The sequence below is a fragment of the Eumetopias jubatus genome, unplaced genomic scaffold (assembly GCF_037043125.1).
Source record: "Eumetopias jubatus isolate StellerSeaLion01/CBP00866 unplaced genomic scaffold, mEumJub1_p1.0 scaffold_8, whole genome shotgun sequence".
Taxonomy (NCBI): domain Eukaryota; kingdom Metazoa; phylum Chordata; class Mammalia; order Carnivora; family Otariidae; genus Eumetopias; species Eumetopias jubatus.
In genome coordinates, this window is record NW_028274814.1 from 4,060,459 (window position 1) to 4,088,397 (window position 27,939).

General features: G+C 34.7%; 1 protein-coding gene across 1 annotated transcript in view; it reads right to left on the minus strand.

Annotated features, from left to right (window-relative positions):
• CCDC7 (coiled-coil domain containing 7) overlaps window positions 1-27,939 on the minus strand; it is a 395,691-nt gene that overhangs the window by 129,983 nt on the left and 237,769 nt on the right. Inside the window, 4 exon segments of the mRNA XM_088025513.1 lie at window positions 8,023-8,139; window positions 11,746-11,877; window positions 12,233-12,343; window positions 13,451-13,561. Coding sequence (XP_087881639.1) covers window positions 8,023-8,139; window positions 11,746-11,877; window positions 12,233-12,343; window positions 13,451-13,561 — 471 coding nt within the window.

Sequence of the window (27,939 nt, forward strand, 5' to 3'; positions counted from 1 at the left end):
TCATATGTGGAATTTAAGAAACAAAACAAAGAAAAACAGAGACAAAAATCCAGACTTTGGTGATTGCCAGAGGGGAGGTGGGTGGGTAGATGAGTGAAATAGATAAAAGTGACTAAGGGTACACTTATTGTGATGAGCAGTGAGTAATGTATGGAATTATTAAATCATTTTATTGTACATAGGAAGCTAATGTAACCCTGTATGGTAATTACTTGAATAAAAAGATTAATTTGTTTTCTTTTAATGGTTTTTTTTCATGGAAATAATCTATAAAATCAGGTTTTTGATCAGGGAAAGATAAAAATCTCTCATTTTATTTTTTCCATTTGTCTTAATACCATTTGGTAAACAATTGATTTTTTTTTTTACATGACCAGGTTTTTTTTGTTTTTGTTTTGTTTTTACTTATCATATGAAATTCTTTGATATTAATTTCTGGAATTTCTAGTCGGCTCCATTGATTTGAGTGTTTACTAGTCATTATTGAAACTTTTAAATATGTAATTATATCAAGTGCCACTGCCTATCCTTTTTTTTTACTCAATTATTTGATATTGAAATACGTGAACTGTTTTCAACATATATCTTAGATGCATTTTCATAAAATTCCATCAGCAACAAAAACAACAAAACACCACTGGCATTTTGACTGGAAATTTAGAAGTCTTTCACTCAGGAGCATGGAATGCTTCACTAAGTCAACATTTCTTTTTTGTCACTAAAGTTTGTTCTTTTTCATCACAACAGATCAGCATATTTCCTGATGTTTATCATCAGTTATTTTATTATGTTTTTACTTGTTTCAGTGCTGTGGTATATTGGAATATTGTTTTCCTGTATCAAATTGGTGTTAGTCACTTTGCTAAACTTTTATATTGACATTTCATAGCCTTTTATTTGATTATTTTAGGTTTTAAAGGTAGAAACCTAATAATCTGTAAATAATCATATTGCATTCGCTCTCTCAATATTTATAACAGGTTACTTACTACATTGGTTAGATATTTTACAAAAATGTTTTATTTAGCAGCAATAAATAGCAATTTTGTCTTGTTTCTAACTTTAATTGGATATTTTCTTTTACTATTAAATATGGCATTGGAGTATTAACTAGAAATAGATTTTCTTTATCATATTAAAAAAGGATTGTTTCATAATTTAAAAAATCAGGAACAGATATATATCTATAAAAATGAAATTTATATAAAAAATAGAAAAACACAACTGGCATTTCTTTTTATCATTTTATCAACACTTCTTGTCATTTAAACATCTGAACTTGAAGAACATACTGTCTCCTTTATAATTATCATGGTAATAACAAGTACATGCTATATAAGTACAGTAGTCCTCCCTTATCCATGGAGGATATGTTCCAAGACCCCCAGTGGATGTCTGAAATCACAAATAGTACCAAACCTTATATATGCTGTTTTTTCCTATACATACATACCTATGTTAAAGTTTAATTTATAAATTAGGCACAGGGGAGATTTACAACAATAAATTGTAATAAAATAGGACAATTATAACCATATATTGTAATAAAGCTTAAGTGAATGTGGTCTCTCTCTCAAAATATCTCACTGTACTGTACTCGCCCTTCTTGTGATGATATGAGATAATAAAATGCTACGTGATGAGATGAAGTAAGGTGAATGACTTATGCACTATAGTGTTAGGCAACTACTGATGTTCTGATTAAATTTCAGAAGAATGATCACCTGCTTCCAGACCATGGTTGACCTAGGGTAACTGAAACCATGGAAAGTGAAGCTCCAAGTAACAGGAAACTACTGTGACCAGCTATAAGAAATTCTGATAGCAACAGAAGAATGATAGCAAAAGAGAAAGGAAGAACAAAAGAAGGGTTTGCAGGAGAGGTTAGAGGAAACAGTTTCATTACTTTAAAGTTATATACAATCATATACTTTCAGTGGGGCTTAAAGCCTGGAGTTTAAAAATCAGCTGGTTTGACTGGGATAAAGCCCAGAGGGCAATGTGTTGCTCCTAGATAAAAAGCAGGCAAAAAACCCAGGAGCAGACAGCTTGGAAACACTGATCTGAAAAATGGGTGGGTCACACAGAGGGGAGATTCTTTGTTCTTCTTGGAGTGCTTCCCTGAGAGTCAGCATTCATGTAGACCCCACTCTAGGGACAAAGGAGCCCACCCCTCAGCATAACAACAGAGCTACCTGCAGGAAGCAGTAAAGCACCAACATCAGCTGCCTGATTACTCACACAAGCCCTGGGCTCACTGCAATCTAATGGGACTATCCTACTCAGTCAGGCTAGCCTCCATCCCGGTGAGGCAGGGAAATTGCCCCAGATGACCAGCACAAAACCCTGCCCACATCAGGTCTCCCAACCAGAGTTCTGCAGTGCCTCAGTTCTAGTAGTAATAGTATCAGGTTTCATTTCATAAGCAGATCAAGTACACCGAGTTAAAACTCACCACATTCAGGATAAGGACAAAACACTGCCCAAAGTAGGCAGGGAGAGCCTCTTCAGACACTAGCCTGAAAGAGCAGCCAAAACACAACAGCAGAGTGCGCACAACACACACCAGAGACACTCCCTGAAGTGCCAGGCACTGGACACTATATGACCTCTTCTTCATAAGGCCATTATTCTCAGAAGCAGGAGACATAACTGGCTTTTCTAACATAGAGAAGAATGCAGAGATTTAAATGCCAAGATGGAGGAATTCATCTGAAATAAAAGAACAAGGTAAGGCCATGACCAGAGATCTAAATGAAACAGATATAAGTAACATGAGTGATGAAGAATTTAAAGCAACAATCATGAGGATACTCACTGGGCCTAAGAAGAGAACAGAAGACATCAGGGAGATCCTTATCACAGAGATTAAATAGTTAAAAAAGAATCAATCAAAGATGAAGAATACAATAAACCAAAACAATACAATAAAATAAACCAAAACAATACAATACAATAAACTGAAGAAACAGGCTGATGCAATGTTCAACAGGCTGGAAGAAGCAGAGGAATAAATTGTAGACAATAGAAGACAAAATAATTGAAAATAATGGAGCTAAACAAAAGAGAAAAAGAATTATGGAACACAAGACTAGTCTTAGGCAACTCAGTATTCCATAAAATATAAAAACACTCATATTATAGGAATCCCAGAAGAAGAGAGAGCAAAGAGGGCAGAAAAGTTATTTGAGAAAATCATACCCTGAAAACTACCCTTCCTGGGAAGGAAACAGACATCCAGATCCTGGAGGCAAAGAGAACTCCCATCAAAATGAAAAAACACAAGTCAAACCAAGACATATTGTAATTAAATTTGCAAAATATATTGATAAAGAAAAACAAATCTTTAAAAAGCAAGACAAAAGAAGTCCCTAACTTGCAAGGGAAGCCCCATAATACTTGCAGATTTCTCAACAGGAACTTGGCAAGCCACAGGGAGTGGCATGAGATATTCAACGTGCTGAATGGGAAAAATCTGCAGCCAAGAATACTCTATCCAGCAAAGCTATCATTCAGAATAGGAGGAGAGATAAACAGTTTCCCAGACAAACAAAAATGAAGGGACTTCATTACCACTAAACCATCCCTGCAAAATATATTAAAGGGGAATCTGAATAGAAAGAAAAGACCAAAAGTTACAAAGACAAGAAAGGATCAGAGAAAATCAGGCCTCAACAAATAAAAAAGATTGAAATCATAATTTGTACCTTCTCTGACCTCAAAGCAATGAAACAAGAAATCAACCACAGAAAAAATTTGGAAAGAGCACAGATACATGGAGGTTAAACAACATGCTACTAAATAATGAATGGGTCAGCCAAGAAATCAAAGAATAAATTTAAGAAAATACATGGAGAAAACTAAAAATGAAAACACAACAGTCCAAAATCTTTGGGATGTAGGAAAAGTGGTCCTGAGAGGGACGTATGTAGCATTACAGGCCTACCTCAAGAACCAAGAAAACTTTCAAACACATAACCTAGCCATACACCTAAAGAAGCCAGAAAAAGAACAACAAATGAAGTCCAAAGTCAGCAAAAGGAAGGAAATAATAAAGATTAGAGCAGAAATAAATGATATAGGAACTAAAAAACAATAGAACAGATCAATGAAACCAGGAGGTGGTTCTTTGGCAAAATTAATGAAATGGATAAACCTCTAGCCAGACTTATCAAAAAGAAAAGAGAAAGGACCCAAATAAATAAAATCACAAACTGGAGAGGAGAAATAACAACCAACACAACAGAAATACAAACAATTGTAAGAGAATGTTATAAAAAAAATATGCCAACAAATCGGATGACCTAGAAGAAATGGATAGAATCCTAGAAACATATAAACTACCAAAACTGAAAGGAAGAGAGAGAAAATGTGAACATGCCTATAACCACCAAAGAAATTGAGTCAGTAATCAGAAAACTCCCAACAAACAAAAGTCCAGGGCCAAATGGCTTCACAAGCGAATTCTACCAAACATCTAAAGAAGAGTTAATACCTATTCTTCTCAAACTATTCCAGAAAAATAGAAAATGAAGGAAAATTTCCAAACTCATTCTATGAGGCCAGCCTTACCCTGATACCAAAACCAGATAAAGACTCCACTAAAAAGGAGAACTACAGACCAATGTCCCTGATGAGCATGGATGCAAACATGGGTGGAGAGATGGGGTAATTGGGTGATGGGCATTAATGAGGGCGCTGATGTAATGAGCACTGGGTCAGTTATATGCAACTGACGAATCACTAAATTCTACCCCTGAAACTAATATTACAGTATATGTTACCTAAATTGATTTTAAGTAAGTGTTTTTAAAAGAGGGGCTTCAGGATAAAAAAAAAATTCAATAAAATACTAGCAAACCAAATCCAACAGTATATTAAAAGAATCATTCGCCATGATCAAGTGGGATTTATTCCTGGGTTGCAAGGGTGGTTCAATGTTCACAAATCTACCAACGTGATACACCACATTAACAAAAGAGATCCTCTCGATAGATGCAGAAAAAGCATTTGACAAAATACAACACCCATTCATGGTAAAAACCCTCAACAGGGTAGGGTTAGAGGGAACACACCTCAACATAAGAAAGGCCATATATGGAAAACCCACAGGTAATATCATCCTGAATGGGGAAAAACTGAGAGCTTTTTCATCTATGGTCAGGATCAAGACAGGGATGTCCACCACTGTTATTTAACATAGTACTGGAAGTCCTAGCCACAGCAATCAGACAACAAAAAGAAATATAAGGTATCCAAATCAGCAAGGAACAAGTCAAGCCTTCACTATTTGCAGATGACATGACACTCTACATGGAAAATCTGAAAGACTCCACTAAAAAACTGCTAGACCTGATACATGAATTCAGTAAAGTCACAGGATACAAAATCAACATATAGAAATCCATTGCATTTCTATACATCAACAGTGAAGCAGCAGAAACAGAAGTTAAGGAATCAGTCTCATTTACAATTGCACCAAAAACCAGTAAGTTACCTAGGAATAAACATAACCAAAGAGGTAAAAGACCTGTATCTGAAAACTATAAAACACTGGTGAAAGAAACTGAAGGACACAAAGAAATGGAAAAGCATTCCATGCTCATGGATTGGAAGAACAAATGTTGTTAAAATGGTTAGATTACCTAAAGCAATCTACACATTTATTGCAATCCCTTTCAAAATGCCACCAGCATTTTTCACAGAGCTAGAACAAATAATCCTAAAATTTGTATGGAACTACAAAAACCCTGAATAGCCAAAGCAATTTTGAAAAAGACAAGCAAAGCTGGAGGCATCATCATTCCAGACTTCAAACTATATTACAAACTGTAATCATCAAGACAGTATGGTATTGGCACACAAATAGAAACACAGATCAATGGAACAGAATAGAACACCCAGAAATGAACCCACAACTACCTGGTGAAAAATCTTCAGTAAAGTAGGAAAGAATATCTAACAGAAAAAAAAGACAGTCTCTTCAATAAATGGTGTTGGGAAAACTGGACAGCCAAATGCAAAAGAATGAAACTGGACCATTTTCTTACACCATAAACAAAAACAATTTCAAAATGGATGAAATACTTAAATGTGACAGGAAACCATCAAAATCCTAGAGGTGAACACAGGCACTAACCTCTTGGACATCAGCCATAACAATTCTTACTAGATATGTTTCCTGAGGTATGGGAAACAAAAGGAAACATGAACTATTGGGATTTTATCAAGATAAAATTTTCTGCATACAGAAGCAATCAATCAACAAAACTAAAAGACTACCTGTGGAATGGGAGGAGATACTTCACATGGCATATCTGATAAAGTGTTAGTTTCCAAAATCTATAAAGAACTTATAAAACTCAAGTCGCCAGAAAGAAATAACCCAGGTAAAAAATGTGTGAAGGCATGAATAGACATTTTTTTCCGAAGAAGACATCCAAATGGCCAACACACACATGAAAAGATGCTCAACATCATTCATCATCAGGGAAATACAAATCAAAACTACAGTGAGATATCACCTCATACCTGTCAGAATGGCTAAAATGAACAAAACAGAAAGAAACAGGTGTTGGTTAGGATGCAGAGAATGGGGCACTCTTTTACACTGTTAGTGGGAATGCAAACTGGTGATGACTTATTTATTTAGTTTCCAATTTTTATTTAAGTTCTAGTTGGTTAACATATAGTGTAAGATTGGTTTCAGGAATAGAATTTAGTTATTCATCACTTACATGTAACACCCAATGCACATCATAATAAGTGTCCTCCTTAATACCCATCATCCATTTAAGAAGGGCACCTGTTGTGATGAGCACTGGGTGTTACATGTAACTGATGAATCACTGACTTTTTAGATACAATACCAAAAGCACAATCCATGAAAAAAATTGATAAGTTAGATTTCATTTAAAAAAATAACAACAAAAACAAAACTTCTGATCTGTGAAAGACAATGTTAAGAGAATAAGAAAACAAGACACAGGCTGGAAGAAAATATTTGTAGAACATATATCTGATAAATAACTGTTATTCAAAATATATAAGGAACACTTAAAACTTGACAGTTAGAAAACAAATAACCCAATTGTAATATGGGCAAATTATCAGAACAGACACCTTAACAAAGAAGTCATAAAGATGGCACATAAGCATCTGAAAAGATGTTCTACATATATGTCATCAGGGAATATAGATTAAAACAATGATATACCATTACACACCTATGAGAATGGCTAAAATCTAAAACACTGAAAACAACAAATGATGTCAGGGATGTAAATCAATGGAAACTCTGACTCACTGCTGCTGGGAATGCAAAACACTATAGCCACTTTGAAGATGGTTTGACAGTTTCTTACAAAGTTTAGTCTTACCATATGATCCAGAAATCATGCTTCTAGGTATTTGCCCAAATTTATGAAAATTTATGCTCCCACAAAAGTTATGCAGTCCCAACAGGTGCTAAGTTGTTTGGATACAAGCAATTAATATAGAAATTGTTTTGCTTTTCTTGTGGTTTAGGATCATTATCAGAAAATTACTGAGACCCTATAGGCACCATTAACTTCTGTCTGAACTCTTAACAAAAAACTATAAATACTTACCACAAGAAAGCAAACATAGCTATATTATTAACAGGCAAAATAAACATTAAGGCACAAAAACATTCCTAGAGAGGAAGAGTATACTTTTACAGAAATAAAGGCCCTGTTTATCAGATATAAATAACAAGTACAAATTTGCATAGGTTTAATAACACAGTTTCCAAATATATAAACCAATCTGGCAAAACTCCCAGGAAAAACAGAGAAATCTGTAACCACAGTGGTAGAATTTAATAAACATCTCTTAATAACAGAATAGACAGAACTTCAATTAAAGAAGAATTGAACAACACATTCAATCTAATAGATGTATACAAATGACATGATTGATTAAACACTCATAAACCTACAAAGTTTTACTTCTTGCTTTAATTAAAAATAAACCAATGACATTAAAAATTATCATACTTACTACTTAGTGTTTTCATTTTGACAGGTCTAAGTTTCTTAGTTTGAGATTAGCTTTTCGACAGTACAACTTTATCCTTGGGTAAAAGATTTTCATCTAACACACCTTCTGCTTTCTGAGCTATAAGAAGAATGCTTTTAACCCATTAAATAGACAATTGTATTTATTGAAAAATTTTGTAATTCAAATACATTTTATAGTTTCTTTCTTACAAAGGTTGCACCTGTTTTTTGGGGGGGATGCAAATTCATATCTATTATAATTTCATTGTGAATTGTAGTTGATAGCATTAAAAGTATTTTTTGTTATCAAAAAAATACATTTCAATTATCCAGGAATATTTCCTCTCATATTTTGAAGCTACATAATCAAATACCACATTGTTGAAATAGTGATGTATACACATTGTTGAGATAGTTAATATAGAGTTAGTGTGAAGTATAGAAATAATGGAAGTACTTTTCAGGAGAATAGTTTGATAAGGTATTTACAATTTAGGATTGAATTCAATATTTTTATAATAGATATGGGTGAGGGAAAAAAGAATGATAAAAAATGCATTTGAAATAAATTTAAAAGAATATTAAAAACAGATCAGGTAAGAAAGACAAAGTACAAATGATGGGATATTTACCTCAAAAATATCAGTACTTCCATTAAATGTAAATGTATTAAATGCTCCATTTAAAATACAAAGATTGTTACATTGGATTAAAAAATAATAAATCACAATGCCTTTTATTTTAAACTGACACAAATTCATAGCAAGATGTAAAGATTGAAAGCAGAATGATGAAAAAATATTTTATGCAAATAATTACATACACTATGTTAATATCAGATAAAATAGACTAAAAGCACAAAAATTTTCTACAAAATGTCCATCACAAAGAGAAACTTCAGTTCACTAAGAATATATGACATTTTCAAATCTGTGTATTTATTATATGTATTATATATAGTAAAAATGCTTTAGAAACATAAAACAAAAATTAGCAGACCTACAAAGAGTAATAGAGAAATAAACAATCACAGTAGTTGAATTTAATATAATTTCTTCATAAATGATAAACATAGAACTTCAATGAAATTAAGAAGGCATGAACAACATAATCAACTTGACTAAATGGAGAACATACACACACATGTTATGTATGTTATGTATATATACATAGGCATTTATGTACCTGTACATATATGTATATGTGATACAGTATATAGTATTCATTTATATGATTGAATATATGTTAATGAACTAAAGAGAGAAATTTAATTAAATACCCTTCACAATATTTTTAATAATTATACTTACTACTAAATCCTTCTTTGCTGGCAGCTCCAAGTGTCTTAATTTGAGATGAGCCTTTTGAGATTAAAATTTCATTATCTTCAGGTGAAAGGTTTTCACCTGCTTTCTCATCCATTTTCTCAGCTACAGAAATAGAGGTTTTAATTCAATAAAAAGTAAAACTGAAGTCTATTATTAATAAAGAATCACTTAAAGCTTCCTTTCAGTTTTACAAATTTTAAGCACATAAACAATTTAAGCAAATGATCAAACACCTCCCCCCCCACCAAAAAAAAAAAGAAAGAAAAAATCCTCTGGTGCATTTTCAAAACAGACTATAAAATTAAATGTAAAAATCATCACAATGCTTTCCTTAAAGTGTGTGAGGTCATTCTTGTTACTTTATACATATACTTAGAAAGTTGTAATTAGACTTTATTGTATGAAGGGCATTCACAATTTTTAAATACTTAAAATTTTATAACATACATGACTGATTTAAAAGTTAGACTGATTAGGGGAGTCTGGATAGCTCAGTTTGTTAAGTGTCTGACTCTTGATTTTGGTCATGGGATCTAGCCCTGTGTCAGGCTCCATGCTCAGTGGGGAGTCTGCTTGAGATTTCCTCTCTCCTCTCCATCTCTCTCTGTCCCTTCCCCCAGCCAGCCTAGCTCGTGTACTCTCTCTCTCTCTCAAATATATAAATAAGTATTTAAAAAAAATAAAGTTAGACTGATTAGAGAGTAATAATTCCAAAATAAGGAAATGAAATAGAAAGAAATCTAGATCAGGTAGGAAAAATACAAAGCACTCCAAAAAGGAATATTTAAATCCAAATGTATCAATAAATACAATAATTATAAATGGATTATATGTTATAAGGATAGACAGAGACAGTCACACTAGATTTATAAATAATTTAATTACAGGTTATTTATAAGAGACACTACTAAATAATAATACAAAAAATTGGAAACTAAGTAGGTGAAAAAAGATTTACCATGTAAATTCTAACCAAAATAAGTATGCAATAGTTACAGCAATGTCAGGCAAAATAGGATTTTAGTCAAAAGACCTTACTGGAGACTGACTAAAATGGCACCTTTCATAAAAAGAAATCATTGAGTTCATAAGGAATTATCTAACATTTGTATTTTTACGCACCTAACAACATAGTCAGTATAAAGAAAATGGGCAGTATAATGAAAGGGACAGTACTACAGGAAGAAATAGATAAGTCCACAATCATTGTGAGAAGACTCAATACACATCTCTCCAAAATTGCTAGGACAAATAAAATTCAAGGAAATCAAGAAAGAGGAAACTTAAATAACACAATAAAAATTTGACTTAATAGGTATATGTAAGCTTATACTTGAATATATATCCATGAACAAAATTCTGCTCAAATCCAAAAAAATTTTAAATAATAATAATATTCTTAATTATCATATTCATTACTGAGTCTTTTCTTTCTAACAGTCCTAGGTGTCAGGCAAAAGATTTTCATCTGATAACTTATATATTTTCTGGGCTTCAGGAAGAAAGGCTCATAAAAGCACTAAATAGAAAATTGGATCTGTGGTGGAACTTCTAGATTAATAATATATGTTAATTATCCAATAATACATTATGTCATTTTTTAATGATATAAGCAAATCCTGTCTAAGTTGAAATTTAAACATCATGTGAATACAGTTTTCACTTGTATGTATATAAGCAGTCTTGTTGCCTTTTAGATATACAGAAGAATTAAAAATATTTAATTTAGAGATATAAACATTATTATATTTACATATTTAATATTATTCTTTAGTTTTCTTAGAGTACTCACACTTTAGAATAAAGTCTAATTTTTTGGATCAGATATGGCCAAGGAGAATATATATTAGGATAAAAAATACAGAGAGTGAAAAAGTGAAAGAAAATAGGAAGAACCAAGAAAATGGTGTAATTACTCCTAAAAATATAAATAACTAGATTATATATGATTGAGATACAAGAAACAGGATAGAAAAAAATGTATGATACAAATGCCAACCAGAAGTTTGTGGAGCTACATTAATAGTACATAAAGTAGTTTTAAAGGAAAATAAACAAAAACTATAAGATGATAAAGTGGGTCTCTTCATTAAGACAAATGTTCTGTCTTCCACCAATATTAATTACCAATCTTGTTTATATACCATAAATAATAGAATATCATAAGATATAAATCATAACTTGCCACAACTACAAGAAAAAATTGAGAAATACCAGTGTGACATTTAACACATCTAATTCAGTAATTATAAAACAGATGAATCATTGGTAAAGATCTAAAGTGTGGTGGAATAATTACCAAAGAGCACATGGTTGAAGATACAGTCTAAACCCAAAACAGTGTTCTCCTGAATTTAATTAAAAATAATTCATAAGATTTATATTTAATTACTTACTATCAAGATTCATGTTTCTGGTAGCTTCAAGTTTCTTAGTTTGAAACTGGTTTCTTGAAAATAAAACTTTCTCCTCAGGAAATAGATTTTTATGTGATATCTTATCATTTTTTTGCTTTTCAAGAGGAAATGCTAAGTAAAACAAAACAAAACAAAACAAATTCATAAATGTAATGGAACTTCTAGGTATGCCAAAAAATGATCAAATTCTCTTCTGATGCAGGTGAAGTGAAAAAAATCATGTGAACAATTTTCATTAGTCTGTGTGGGGAAGCTATCTTCGTACTTAATAATTACTGACCATATAAATACCAGCCAAAAGGTATTAATTTTGCTTTTGTCTCTATCTTAGGATATTCACACTTTAAATCTGAGTGTAAAGTTTCTATAAAATATGTGTTCAAATACATATTCATGAACCAAAAGAAATCTTCTGATGAGGTTAATTTAAAATAATTTAAATTTTCCTATAATTAACTATACTTACTTTTGCGTCTCCCCTCCCTGGAAGTTATTTGTTTCTTTACTTGTACTTGGGATTTTGATGCTGACTCTGGATTTACAAACATAAGATTTTCATCTGTGGCACCAAAATAAGCTATATAAAGAGATATATTTAGTCTTCTAAATGGAAAAACAGATCTATTGTGAAATCTCTAGATTTCAAATTTATAACAAGTATATAGTAGCATTTTTCATTTTCATAAAATCATAAGCAAATTATTATAATGCTAGAACTGTTGTGAAAATGAAAACTGTTTGAAATTGTCTCATTATTTCATAAATATGCCTAAGCAACAAATATATTTCATATTGGTCATCAGGTTTCATGGGTGATTTATTCTTTAGGCTGATACACAATAATAGAGCAAGCAATGAAAACTCATATGCACAAGTTTATTAATTACAGCCTTATTTGTAATTGCAAAATACTTAAAGCCACCTAAATGTTAAAGCATAGGAGATTGGGTAAAGAAATTGATCTATATACCATACCACAACTACAGAATTGGTATAATATGAGTACTACTGTACTGGTAGATAATGGTACATACATATAGGTATAAATGTGTATGTGTAAGACACAGTAAGATGTTCCTCACGCATCTGCACTGATCCATCTGATGCTAGCCTGATGTCATTTCATGGGAAAATGAAACACTGGTTGAAATATTGGTGGGGCTGATACCCTTTTATATCTACTTTTGCTTATATTAGCACAGCAGTGAATAAAAGCTTTCAACTTTCAACTGAATTAACCTACTCCATACCAAGCAGCTCTCTCTCAGTGACAAATGGTGACAAATCGTGTGGCCCAACTAAGTGTCTTACTTTTCTCAATGGAGCATATGTCAGAATGACACCACTGCAGGTCAGAAGTAACCATTGGTCATAATCTCCTGGAACCTATAATCTCCCAGAGTCAGCTGAAAGATACTTTGAGATACTATTGGGCAGTTATGGGGCCTTGGTGGATACTGAGTGGGTGTCCTATAGCTGTGAAATAATCTTATGACTAGAAATTCCAACCTGAAGGTATTACGGCTTTTGCTTTTATTTTCTAGTTATCTTTGCATATTCACACCTAGGGTCAGAGTGTAAAATTTCTATAATATATATGCTCAAATATGTATTCATGAACCAAAGGGAAAAGATCTTGATGGGTTTAAAATACTTTAAAGTTATCCATAATTATTATACTTACTATGGCATCTTTCCCTTCTGTAAGTTATTTGTTTCTCTACTTGCATTTGGGGTTTTGACACTGAATCTTGACTCACAAGCACTAGATTTTCATCTGGTACTCCAAAATGAGCTAAATAAAGAGATGCATTTAGTTAACTAAATGGAAAAACAGATCTACTGTGAAAACTCCAGATTTGAATTTATAACAAGTATACAGTAGCATTTTCTCTCACTTTTATAGCTATAAATTGTTCTAATGTGAGGTCTGACATGAAAATGATAAGAAAAGTTTTTTTGTTGTTGCTGTTTTTTTAGAGAGAGAGAGTATGAAGGAGAGAGGGTCAAGGGGAGAGGGAGAGAGAGAGAATCCCAGGAAGGTTCCATGCCCAACACTGAGCCTGACAAGGGACTTGATCTCACAACACTGAGATCATGACCTGAGCCAAAATCAAGAGTTGGACACTTAACCTACTGAGCCACCCAGGTGCCCCAAAAAGAAAAGTTTTAATGGGTACTACTGAAACTCATTATTTCATAAATATTCTGAAGCATCAAATGTATTTCATAATAGTTATGAATAGTTAGGGGTTATTTACACATTAGCTTAATTCATAACAATAGACCAAACAATAAAAATGCATATGTACAAGGTTATTCATTACAGTATTATTTGCAATTGCAAAATATTTAAAACCATCCAAATGTTCAAGAATAGAATATTGGTTGGATAAACTAAGGTATATACCATAAACTATGGTAGAGTATAATCTATGGCATATAATGTAGTATAAACTGCTTTATGAATTTGTGTAAAAATAATAAATATTTCTATAAACTGACAAGAAGAGATTTCTAGGAGCTAATGTTTAAGTGAAAAAAACTCTTTAAAGAATAGTGTATCTAGGCTAACTTTTGGGTCAGAAAGAAGAAACCAGAAAAAAAACAGAGAGAGAAATAGATATTAACTTTACAAAATGAAGCACAGGAAAAATAATATGAAAATAATATAGTGAGCTACTTATAAGACAGGGTGGAAGAGAGGACTTGGGAATGCAAGAGGAAGGACATGTATCTTTTGTATAATATTTACTTTTGGAAGCAAGTTAATGCTCTACACGTTACAAAAATAAAATTAAATAGACAAGGATAAGATGAAGCAACTAAAACTGAAAGCAAACTTAATGAAATGAAACTAGTGAAGGGATAAAAATAATAACACTAATCCAAATAAGTCATCAATACAGCATTTGAAACATACCCTTAGTCTTGGGCAAGAATATATGGGGGCAGACTGCAAGAAAATTACTACATGTTTTTAATAGGTTTGTTTTTGTAGTGGTATGTGCTGAACAGTTCCTTAACAAGGTTGAAGCATTGTAGGATTGAACAAATACATAAATCTGTTGATGTTTTAAGATTCAAGATTAACATTGGAAGAAAGAATATATACATATGATATGGAAGAAGGCAAGAATGAAACCTGAGGGACTAGAATTGAAGGTGTCCAAAAGCCCTCATGACCTCTAAAAAATGCATATGTGCAATATATGCATATATATGTTCATATGCAAGTGCATGTATGGATATGTGTACATGTGTACATACACACACACTCATACATATATACATTAACATGTGTATAAAATTAAGGAGTGCAGATCCAAGTTAAAATCCTATGTGTAATCTTTCAGGCTCAACCCATAGAAAGTTACAAAGCTTTTACATGGCAGTTATCATGTGAGAAAGCTTCCTACCCCACACTAGACCTAAAGCACAGCCAATACACTGGTTTCTGGAAGGAAGTACAATCATGCACTCAGGCCTCTTCAGGCCAGCATTCCCTAGACCATCTTCTCCATTCATGGATCTTAAATGAGGCACTGTACTGTTGAGGTGACTCTGCTTTGACTACCTTACTGGGGAAGCTTTGAATATAATTTTCTCCTTTCTGACCCATCTTTCAGTACTTTCCATCTCCTAGCACTCTCCAAATCCCCCCATATCCTGGGGCCATAAAATGGCAAGAGCCTTTTGTTTGGGGATCCTTCAGTAGTGAGGGACAATCTTCCTCTCCGTTTGTGAGAAAACATTGAACACTCCCCTGGTTCTTTCAATGGGGAAAAATGGAACATGTTAAAGCTGGACCTTTCCTGTTTAGACTCTTGTTTACATACTATCACAGTAATTGAATAAAGGTTTAATTGTTACTTTCAGTTTGGCTTGTTATCTTAATTGGCCAACTCAATATCTGACAGTGCTTTCTCTGACAAATTGGTGAAATGAGCAGAGTGGTTAATAAAGCACATGACAAACACCCTCAATTTCCCACAGGCACTTTTGAGAGGTGTTAGAGAAGTCCATCAGACACTCTCCAGTGATGTTAGTGGATCATTTGCAAGAGTCTGAGAGTTCCATGGGCAATTAATCAGCTATGCCAATACATCTCAAAAAGTACTAGTGGAGTCTGGGGGAGCTTTGGGTAGTGCTAATGACTGTTTACATAAGCTTTTCAGGTATTAGGGCAATCATTGGATGCTCCCCTTTAGACTTTAACTCCCTGGTCAAATTCACGTGGTGGTCCAAAATACAGATCCAAAAGAGAGAGTCTAGGAAAGCTAGAGAAGCAATTCCCTAACTACTCATACAGTCCTCCAGTGATGACAACAAAATTCATCAGAGGCTCCTGAATGCTGAGTTGTACCCAGTTACTACTGTTAGCTGTAAATATGTTCCTGGCACCAAAAGACAGCCTAAAACACAGCAAATTTTTGTTAAGATTCATGCCTAAAATAAAAAAGAATGAAGAGAACTTTGGGATTATTTCACCCAGCAATCTGAAGCTCTTAGAGACTTGGATAGTTTGCCTCCTTGATGAAGAAGATAATCTTGTTAAACTCAGTGAGAATGCCACCTCTGGGGTGTGTCATTAAAGATCCCCACTTCCAGAGTACAATAACAGCAGCCACTTTGCCTAAGGAAGAGGAGGAAGTTGGTACTGGGATAAAAGAATGCAAGCACTCAACATCATCTATATCTCATCTGGATAGTATATGGACTCAGCGCTTTGGCTCACACATGATGAATTCTTTAGCACTGAATAACATGGTTGAATCATCCCTTCAGTGGATATAGTTTTCTGTGAGCCATGCTAGTGGTGTTTTAGATGAACAAATGAGGTGTGAAAACAATACATGATGAGATTGTTAATAAGACTATTTCTAGGTTTGTTCATACAATTATTTTGTTGTTCATGCAATTCTTATTGGTTATTGAACTCAGTTAAATCTTTAAGCCTCCTCATAAGGCCATGTTGATCAGTTTGAGACTTAATTTAGATCTTTACTGACAATCACTGAGTTTGGAAAACACAGCTGCTGCCCAGATAGCAAAGACTGACCAGCAGAAAGAGTAATATAAAAATGGTGAGCCTGTGCACTCTTCTAGATCATTTAGGCTAGGGACTCCTGAAGAAATCTCTGGGTCTGGTTACTCAACAGTAGGTTCCCAAAAAGGAGACTGATGGGCTCTCCTACCAAGGAACTCATGGTCATGGACCATGGTGTCCAGTAGGCTGTTCAATTAGGGTCTTCAAGGTGATGACCCCTTATGATTAATATGAGTTCTATTCTTTCTGCTCCTTCCAAAGAATCTGGGAGTGAATTATTGAGCCCTGACAACTTTTAAACAGATGTCTGACCTTTCAGAAATAAGCAAGTCTAGGGATTGGGCCAAGGTTCCAGAGTTCTGAGTGGAAAATAGTAGTGGTCCTACACCAAGTTCAGAGTTCAATTTCTTAGGTCTTCTGGATACTGGTGCATAGTTAGCTGTGATCTCCACAATCCTTGACACTATAATGAGGGGGTGTGTGGTTGAACCATGCCCCTCTTCTGCCAAATTTATAGAATTCCTATTCCCCCTTACTTCAGAATGGGACTTCATTTGGAAATAGGACCTTTACAGAGGTAATCAAGTTAAAATGAGGTTATTATACTGGGCCTTAATCTGATATGAACAGTATCCTTATTAAAACAAGAAACTTGAGGGGCACCTGGATGGCTCAGTCATTAAGTGTCTGCCTTCGGCTCAGATCATGATCCCAGGGTCCTGCGATCGAGCCCCGCATTGGGCTCCCTGTTCAGCCGGAAGCCTGCTTCTCCCTCTCCTACTCTCCCTGCTTGTGTTCCTTCTCTCACTTTGTCTCTGTCAAATAAATAAAATTTTAAAAGAAAAACAAGAAACTTGAGCACACAGACAGATACATTCATGGGTAGAACACCATATGAAGACGAAGGCACAGATCAGGGTGATGCATCTATAAGCCAAGAAATGTCAAATATTGCAGAATACCACCCAAAGGTAGGACAGAGGCACACAACAGATTTTCACTCAAGGTCTCAGAAAAAACCACTTCCACCAATATCTGATCCCAGACTTCAAGCTTGCTGACGGTATGACAATAACTTTTTGTTCTTTAAGCCATTCAATTTGCGGTACTTTGTTCTTTCAGTTTAAGCAAACTAACACAGATTTTTGGGACCAGGAAGGGGGCTACTGCTGTAACAAGTACAAAAAAAAATGTTGAAATGACTTTGGAATTGGGTAATGGGTAGGAAATTATAAAAGTTTTGAAGAGCATGATTAGGAAAAAAAAACTATATTACTTTGAAAAGATTGCTAGTGGGAAAATGGACATTAAAGGTGATTCTGATGAGGACTCAGAAAAGGGGACAGCTGTGGAGAAATTTTTTTATTATCTTAGAGAATACATCATCATGAACAGAATGTGGCTAGAAATATGAAGATAAAAGGGCTTCTCATAACATTAAAAGGATTATATACCATAGTCAAGTGGGAGATGGGCTAGATGGGTGATGGGTATTAAAAAGGGCACTTATGATGAGCACAGGGTGATGTATGTAAGTGATGAATCACTGAATTCTACTTTAGCAACTAATATTGCACTGATGTTAACTAAAATTTAAATTGAAAAAAAAGAAAGGGATTATATACATATTCAAGCGGGATTTATTCTAGGGATTCAAGGACCAATCAACATCTGCAGATCAATCAATGTGATACACCACATTAACAAAATGAAGGATAAAAATCATTTAATTACCCCAATAGACACAGAAAAATCATTTGACAAAATTCAACAGTCATTCATGATAAAAACTATCAACAGGGTGCTTATAGAGGGAATGTACTTAAACATAATAAAGACCATATATGACAATTCCAAGGCAAATATGCTAAATGGTGAAAAACTGAAAGATTTTCCTTTGCAATTAGAAAGAAGACAAGGATGTCTACTCTCACAACTTTTATTCAGTGTAGTATTGGAAGTCCTAGCCAGAGAAATTAGGCAGAAAAAAAAGAAAGAAAGAAAAAGCATCCAAATAGGAAAGAAAGTAAAACTGTCACTATTTATAAATGATGTAATATTATAAATAGAAAACCCTAAAGACTCTATCAAAAAACTGTTAGAACTGATAAACAAATTCAGTAAAGTTGCAGTATACAAAACTGATATACAAAAATCAGCTTTATTATCACTAATAATAAAGTATCAGAAAGAGAAATTAAGAAAACAATCCCACTTATAATAGCATTCAAAATAATAAAATACCTAGGAATAAGTTTTGCCAAGGAGGCAAAAGACCTGTATACTAAAAACTGTAAGACACTGATGAAAGAAATTGAAGAAGGCAAAAATAAATGGAGAGAAATTTCATGCTCATGGATTGGGACAATTAATACTATAAAAATATTCACACCACCCATAGCAATCTACAGATTCAATGCAAACCCTATCAAAATTCCAGTGGCAAATTCCAGGAGAGATGGCAGAGTAGAGGGGCCCTAAGCTCACCTTGTCACACAGATACAACTAGAAAACACTCACATCAGTGTAAATAAACCAGAAAATAACCCAAAGACAGGCGGAACAAACTCCACAACTAAAGGTAGAGAAGAGGCACACTGAAGAAGGTTAGGAAGGCAGAAACACAGTAAGGAGTTAAAGGGACCCATGACACTGTTCACAGGAGGAAAGGACTCTGCAGGTAAAGAAAGGGGGTGAGAAACAGATTTTCACACTGGGGAGCCCAAATGGGAAGGACAAATCCTCATAACATTTGGCTTTAAAACCAGACAGGTTGAATTTCATGAGTTCTTACAAACAGTGAGACTTAAGACCTAAAACTTTAAAAATCAGTAGGCTCAGCCTTCTGGGAGCTGGGAGGGTGAGAGGAAACTGAGTCTCCACCCTAAAAGAGACAGCACAACAAAGAGCCCCACAGAGATACAGCATAGAAACAGCAGTTTGAAAAATACCTGGGGCATATGGAAGGAATATTTATTTATTTATGTCAAAGCATGTGCTGAAGGGGAAGAGATCCTTGGGAGACTTTTCCAGGAACAAAGGACCTGGCCAGAGCCATCCCCACCCCTAGCCTAAACACATGGCCATCTTTGGGAAAAAGCATTACCCCCATACTTGCTACTAAATTGCTAACACCACACATCTTGCCCACAGGCTTCTGTGGATCTGTCCCCTCCAATATACTCTTGACCAGAGCTCATCCAAAGTGATGCCACAAACCCTGTAGTGTGCAAGCAGCCCTGAAAGGGAGTGGCACCTCCAAAATAACTCCTCCCCCTGGGAAGAGAAAAATATAACCACAGACACAACTCAGATTGCAACCCCAGCAGTGGGCTGGGTATCAGACCAGATCAGACCAGTATCAGAATGCTGGTCTGAGTAGAGGCCACACCCACCCATGAAAGCTTCACAGGAGACAACACAAGGAAAGTACCCTGAAGGTTGATGATACTGCATCTCTGACAAATGCCTGGACTGACTCAACTCAAGCTTAAGACAGCCCCAGACTGTACTACTAACACCACAGGGATGAAGCACTGTCTACAATAGGTAAAGAGCCATTGCAGATGGCTAGAATGAAGGAAAAAGTGGCTCAGCCATAACAGCAGAGCACATGCAACACATATAGGAGATATCCCTGAAATGCCAGGTTCAAATGAACAGAAGACAATGCATTGCAGGGCATTATAGGAACTCTTCTTCCTAAGGCCACTAAGTTCAAGTGCAGGACATGTAATTGACTTTCTTAACACAGAGAAACAGACACTGAGAGTTAGGTAAAATGAGAAAAGGAATATGTCCCAAATAAAAGAATAGGACAAAATCATAGCTAGAGACGTAAGTGAAATGGAGGTAAGTAGTATGCCTGATAGATAATTTAAATCAATAATCATAAGGCTACAAACTAGACTTAAGAGTCAAAGAGCTCAGTGAGTCCATTGACGAAGAGAAAACATTCAAAAAAATCAGAGATGAAGAAATCAAGAAACAAAATTTAAAATACACAGGTTGAAATAAATAGTAGATTAGAGGAAGCAGAAGAATGGATCAGCAACTTGGAGGACAGAGTAATGGAAAACAATCAAGCTGAGTAGGTGAGAGAAAAAAATAATACAAAATGAAATTAGATTTAGGGAACTCAATGACATTATCAAACATAATAACGCTGCATTATAGGGATCCCAGAAGGAGAAGAGAGAGAAAAAGAGACAGAAAATTTACTTGAAGAAATAATAGTTGAAAATTTCCCAAATCTGGGGAAAGAAATAGAAATCCAGATCAAGAATGCAAAGATATCCCCAAATAAAATTAACCCTAGGAGGGCCACACCAAGATACACAGTAATTAAAATGGCAAAAAGTAGTGATAAAGAGAGAATTTAAAAAACATAAAGAGAAAAGAAAATAGTTATGTACAAGGGAAACCCCATAAGGCTAACAGTGGATTTTTCAGCAGAAATTTTGCAGGCCAGAAGAGAGTGGGATGTGATATATTCAAAGGGCTGAAAGGAAAAATCTTCAGCCAAGAATCCAGCAAGGCTATCATTCAGAATAGAAGGTGAGATAAAGAGTTTCCCAGACAAATAAAAGTTAAAGGAATTCATCAAGACTAAAGCAGTACTGCAAGAAATGTTAAAGGGGACCTTTGAGTGGAAAGAAAAGACCATAAGAAGTAAAAAAAAAAAAAGAAAGAAAGAAAAAGAAAAAGAGCATAAAAGCAGTAAAAATAAGTAAGTGCAAAGTTCATTCAAGGGACTCACAAAATAAAAGGATGTATAGTATGACACTATATACCCAAAATGTGGGGGTAGGGAGTGAGAAAATAATAAGTTCAAAGCTAACTGACCATCAACTTAATATAGACGACTTTATACACAAGAAGCTATACACAAATCAATTGGTAGCCACAAATCAAAAACCAGTAAAAGATATGCAAAAATAAAGAGAAAGGAATCCAACTATATAATTAAAGAAAGCCAAATAATTTCAAAAGAAGAGAGCAAGTCAAGAAAGGAACAAAGGATGGGGCGCCTGGGTCGCTCAGTCATTAAGTGGCTGCCTTCAGCTCAGGTCATAATCCTGGGGTCCTAGGAATGAGCCCCACATCAGGCTTCCTGCTCCTCAGGAAGCCTGCTTCTCCCTCTCCCACCCACCCTGCTTATGTTCCCTGTCTTGCTGTGTTTCTCTTTGTCAAATAAATAAATAAAATCTTTAAAAATAAAAGGAACAAAGAACTATAAAACAAGTAACAAAATGGCAATAAGTACTTACCTATTGATAAGTGGGACTTTATCAAGATAGAACTTTTGCACAGCAAAGGAAACAGTCAACAAAACTAAAAGGCAACCCATCCCTATAGAATGGGAGAAGATATTAGCAATTGTCTTTTCAGATAAAGGTCTAATAACCAAAATCTATAAAGAACGGACAAACTCACCCCAAAAAACAAAAAAATCCAGTCAAGAAATGGGCAGAAGACATGAACAGTTCTCTAAAGAAGATGTACAAATGGCAGACACATGAAAAAAATGCTCAACATGAACATCACTTGGCATCAGGGAAATACAAATCAAAACCACAAAGATACCACCTTACACCAGTCAGAATGGCTAAAATTAACAACTGAGGAAACAACAGATGTAGGCTCGGATACAGAAAGGGAAACCCTCTTATACTTTTAGTGGGAATTCAAACTGGTGCAGCCACTCTCAAACAGTATGGATGTTCCTCAAAAGGTTAAAAATAGAACTACCCTATCACCCAGCAATTGCACAGCTGGGCATTTACCCCAAAGATACAAATGTAGTGATCCGAAGGGGACCTGCACCCCAATGTTTATAGAAGCAATGTCCACAATAGCCAAACTATGGAAAGAGCCCAAATGTTCATTGACAGATGAATGGATAAAGAAGATAACATACAATGGAATATTACTCAGCCATCAAAAAGAATGAAATCTTGCTATTTGCAATGATGTGGATGGAACTAGAGGGTATTATGCCAATAGAAATAAGACAGTCAGAGAAAGACAAATACCATATGATTTCACTCATATGTGGAATTTAAGAAACAAAACAGATGAACATAGGGGATGGGGTAAAAAAAAAAAAAGGATGAAAATAGAGAGGGAGGCAAACCATAAGAGATGTTGAACTCTAGGAAACAAACTGAGGGTTGCTGGAGGGGAGGTGACTGCAGGGAAAGGCATTACTGGGTGATGGGCATTAAGAAGAACACTTGATATAATGAGCACTGGGTGTGATATGCAAAAGAAGAATCACTAAATTCTAGCCCTGAAACAAATAATTCAGTATATGTTAATTAAATTAAGTTTAAATAAAGAATTAAAAAATACCTTCCCTATCCAGGGAAGTAAATAAACATCCAGATCCAAGAGACATGAAGATATCCCACCAAAATCAATAAAAGCAAGCCTACAAGAAGACATTCTGATATTAAATTTGCAAAAATACTGATAAAGAAAAAAATTTAATCAGCAAGACAAAAGAAGTCCCTAACTTGCAAGGGAAGCCCCATAATACTTGCAGATTTCTCAACAGGAACTTGGCAAGCCACAGGGAGTGGCATGAGATATTCAACGTGCTGAATGGGAAAAATCTGCAGCCAAGAATACTCTATCCAGCAAAGCTATCATTCAGAATAGGAGGAGAGATAAACAGTTTCCCAGACAAACAAAAATGAAGGGACTTCATTACCACTAAACCATCCCTGCAAAATATATTAAAGGGGAATCTGAATAGAAAGAAAAGACCAAAAGTTACAAAGACAAGAAAGGATCAGAGAAAATCAGGCCTCAACAAATAAAAAAGATTGAAATCATAATTTGTACCTTCTCTGACCTCAAAGCAATGAAACAAGAAATCAACCACAGAAAAAATTTGGAAAGAGCACAGATACATGGAGGTTAAACAACATGCTACTAAATAATGAATGGGTCAGCCAAGAAATCAAAGAATAAATTTAAGAAAATACATGGAGAAAACTAAAAATGAAAACACAACAGTCCAAAATCTTTGGGATGTAGGAAAAGTGGTCCTGAGAGGGACGTATGTAGCATTACAGGCCTACCTCAAGAACCAAGAAAACTTTCAAACACATAACCTAGCCATACACCTAAAGAAGCCAGAAAAAGAACAACAAATGAAGTCCAAAGTCAGCAAAAGGAAGGAAATAATAAAGATTAGAGCAGAAATAAATGATATAGGAACTAAAAAACAATAGAACAGATCAATGAAACCAGGAGGTGGTTCTTTGGCAAAATTAATGAAATGGATAAACCTCTAGCCAGACTTATCAAAAAGAAAAGAGAAAGGACCCAAATAAATAAAATCACAAACTGGAGAGGAGAAATAACAACCAACACAACAGAAATACAAACAATTGTAAGAGAATGTTATAAAAAAAATATGCCAACAAATCGGATGACCTAGAAGAAATGGATAGAATCCTAGAAACATATAAACTACCAAAACTGAAAGGAAGAGAGAGAAAATGTGAACATGCCTATAACCACCAAAGAAATTGAGTCAGTAATCAGAAAACTCCCAACAAACAAAAGTCCAGGGCCAAATGGCTTCACAAGCGAATTCTACCAAACATCTAAAGAAGAGTTAATACCTATTCTTCTCAAACTATTCCAGAAAAATAGAAAATGAAGGAAAATTTCCAAACTCATTCTATGAGGCCAGCCTTACCCTGATACCAAAACCAGATAAAGACTCCACTAAAAAGGAGAACTACAGACCAATGTCCCTGATGAGCATGGATGCAAACATGGGTGGAGAGATGGGGTAATTGGGTGATGGGCATTAATGAGGGCGCTGATGTAATGAGCACTGGGTCAGTTATATGCAACTGACGAATCACTAAATTCTACCCCTGAAACTAATATTACAGTATATGTTACCTAAATTGATTTTAAGTAAGTGTTTTTAAAAGAGGGGCTTCAGGATAAAAAAAAAATTCAATAAAATACTAGCAAACCAAATCCAACAGTATATTAAAAGAATCATTCGCCATGATCAAGTGGGATTTATTCCTGGGTTGCAAGGGTGGTTCAATGTTCACAAATCTACCAACGTGATACACCACATTAACAAAAGAGATCCTCTCGATAGATGCAGAAAAAGCATTTGACAAAATACAACACCCATTCATGGTAAAAACCCTCAACAGGGTAGGGTTAGAGGGAACACACCTCAACATAAGAAAGGCCATATATGGAAAACCCACAGGTAATATCATCCTGAATGGGGAAAAACTGAGAGCTTTTTCATCTATGGTCAGGATCAAGACAGGGATGTCCACCACTGTTATTTAACATAGTACTGGAAGTCCTAGCCACAGCAATCAGACAACAAAAAGAAATATAAGGTATCCAAATCAGCAAGGAACAAGTCAAGCCTTCACTATTTGCAGATGACATGACACTCTACATGGAAAATCTGAAAGACTCCACTAAAAAACTGCTAGACCTGATACATGAATTCAGTAAAGTCACAGGATACAAAATCAACATATAGAAATCCATTGCATTTCTATACATCAACAGTGAAGCAGCAGAAACAGAAGTTAAGGAATCAGTCTCATTTACAATTGCACCAAAAACCAGTAAGTTACCTAGGAATAAACATAACCAAAGAGGTAAAAGACCTGTATCTGAAAACTATAAAACACTGGTGAAAGAAACTGAAGGACACAAAGAAATGGAAAAGCATTCCATGCTCATGGATTGGAAGAACAAATGTTGTTAAAATGGTTAGATTACCTAAAGCAATCTACACATTTATTGCAATCCCTTTCAAAATGCCACCAGCATTTTTCACAGAGCTAGAACAAATAATCCTAAAATTTGTATGGAACTACAAAAACCCTGAATAGCCAAAGCAATTTTGAAAAAGACAAGCAAAGCTGGAGGCATCATCATTCCAGACTTCAAACTATATTACAAACTGTAATCATCAAGACAGTATGGTATTGGCACACAAATAGAAACACAGATCAATGGAACAGAATAGAACACCCAGAAATGAACCCACAACTACCTGGTGAAAAATCTTCAGTAAAGTAGGAAAGAATATCTAACAGAAAAAAAAGACAGTCTCTTCAACAAATGGTGTTGGGAAAACTGGAGAGCCAAATGCAAAAGAATGAAACTGGACCACTTTCTTACACCATAAACAAAAACAATTTCAAAATGGATGAAAGACCTAAATGTGAGGCAGGAAACCATCAAAATCCTAGAGGAGAACACAGGCATCAACTTCTTTGACTTTGGTCATAGCAACTTCTTACTCGACACATCTCTGGAGGCAAGGGAAACAAGCAAAAATGAACAACTGGGACTTCATCAAGATAAAAATCTGCACAGTGAAGGACAACAAAACTGAAAGTTAGTCTACGGAATGGGAGAAGATATTTGCAAATGACATATCTGATAAAGGATTAGTATCCAAAATCTCTAAAGAATTTATCAAACTCAACATCCAAAAAACAAATAATCCAGTTAAGAAATGGGCAGTAGACATGAACAGACATTTTTCCAAAGAAGACATCCAGATAACTAACAGACACATGAAAAGATGCTCAACATCATTCATCAGCAGGGAAATATAAATCAAAACTACAATGAGATACCACCACACACCAGTCAGAAAGGCTAAATTTAACAAGTCAGGAAACAGGTGTTGGCAAGGATACAGAGAAAGGGAAACCCTCTTACAGTGTTGGTGGGGATGCAAACTGGTGCAGTCACTCTGGAAAACAGTATGGAATTTCCTCAAAAAGTTAAACTACAACTACCCTGTGATATAGCAATTGCACTACTAGGTATTTACCCAAAGGATATAAAAATACAGATCTGAAGAGAAAGGGAAACCCTCTTACAGTGTTGGTGGGGATGCAAACTGGTGCAGTCACTCTGGAAAACAGTACGGAGTTTCCTCAAAAAGTTAAACTACAACTACCCTGTGATATAGCAATTGCACTACTAGGTATTTACCCAAAGGATATAAAAATACAGATCTATAAAAATATAGCAATTGCACTACTAGGTATTTACCCAAAGGATATAAAAATACAGATATAAAAATACACATGTACCCTGATGTATAGCAGCATTATCAACAATAGTGAAAATATAGAAAGAGCCCAAATGCCCATCAACTGATGAATGGATAAAGAACATGTGGTGCATATATCCTATGGAATATTACTCAACCACCAAAATGAATGAAATCTTGCCATTTGCTATGACATGGATAGAGCTAGTCTGTATTATACTAGATGAAATAAGTCAGGCAGAAAAGACAAATACCATATGATTTCACTTATATATGGAATTTAAGAAAAAAAACGATGAACTTATGCAAAGAAGAAAAAAAAGAGAAGGAAACAAACCATAAGAGACTCTTAACTATAGAGTACAAACTGAGGGTTGATAGAGGGATGTGGATGGGGGATGGGCTAAATAGGTGCTGGGTATTAAGGAGGGCACTTGTGTTGGGCACTGGGTGTTATATGTAAGTGATGAATCACTAAATTCTATTACTGAAAACAATTTTACACTATGTGTTAACTAGAATTTAAATAAAAATTTGAAATATATGTGTATATATACACAATATTGAAAATGTGTTTTATCTTCTTTGTGATGTTCTTAATAACACTTTCTTTTCTATAGATTATTATAAAAATATGGTATATAATACATGTAACCTACAAAATATGAGTTAATTGGTTGTTTATTTTATTTGTCCAGCTTCGGGTCCACAGCAGGCTGTGTGTAATTAAGTTTTTGAAAAGTCAAAAGTTATACATAGACCTTTGACTGTGTTCAGGTTCAGTTCCCCCAAACCCTCATGTTATTCAAGGGTAAACTATAAATAAAAAGTAGGATGGTGGTTGCTAGGGGCTGAAGGGAGAAGGAAAATGAGCAGCTGTTGTTTAATGAGTATAGAGTACTAGTTGTGTAAGATGAAAAGTTCTGGAGATACAGTTCACAATCATGTGAATAAATTTAACGCTATTGGACTGCACACTTAAAAATTATTGAAATGGGAGGAGTCCAAGATGGCAGAGGAGGAGACCTTAATTTCATTTGGT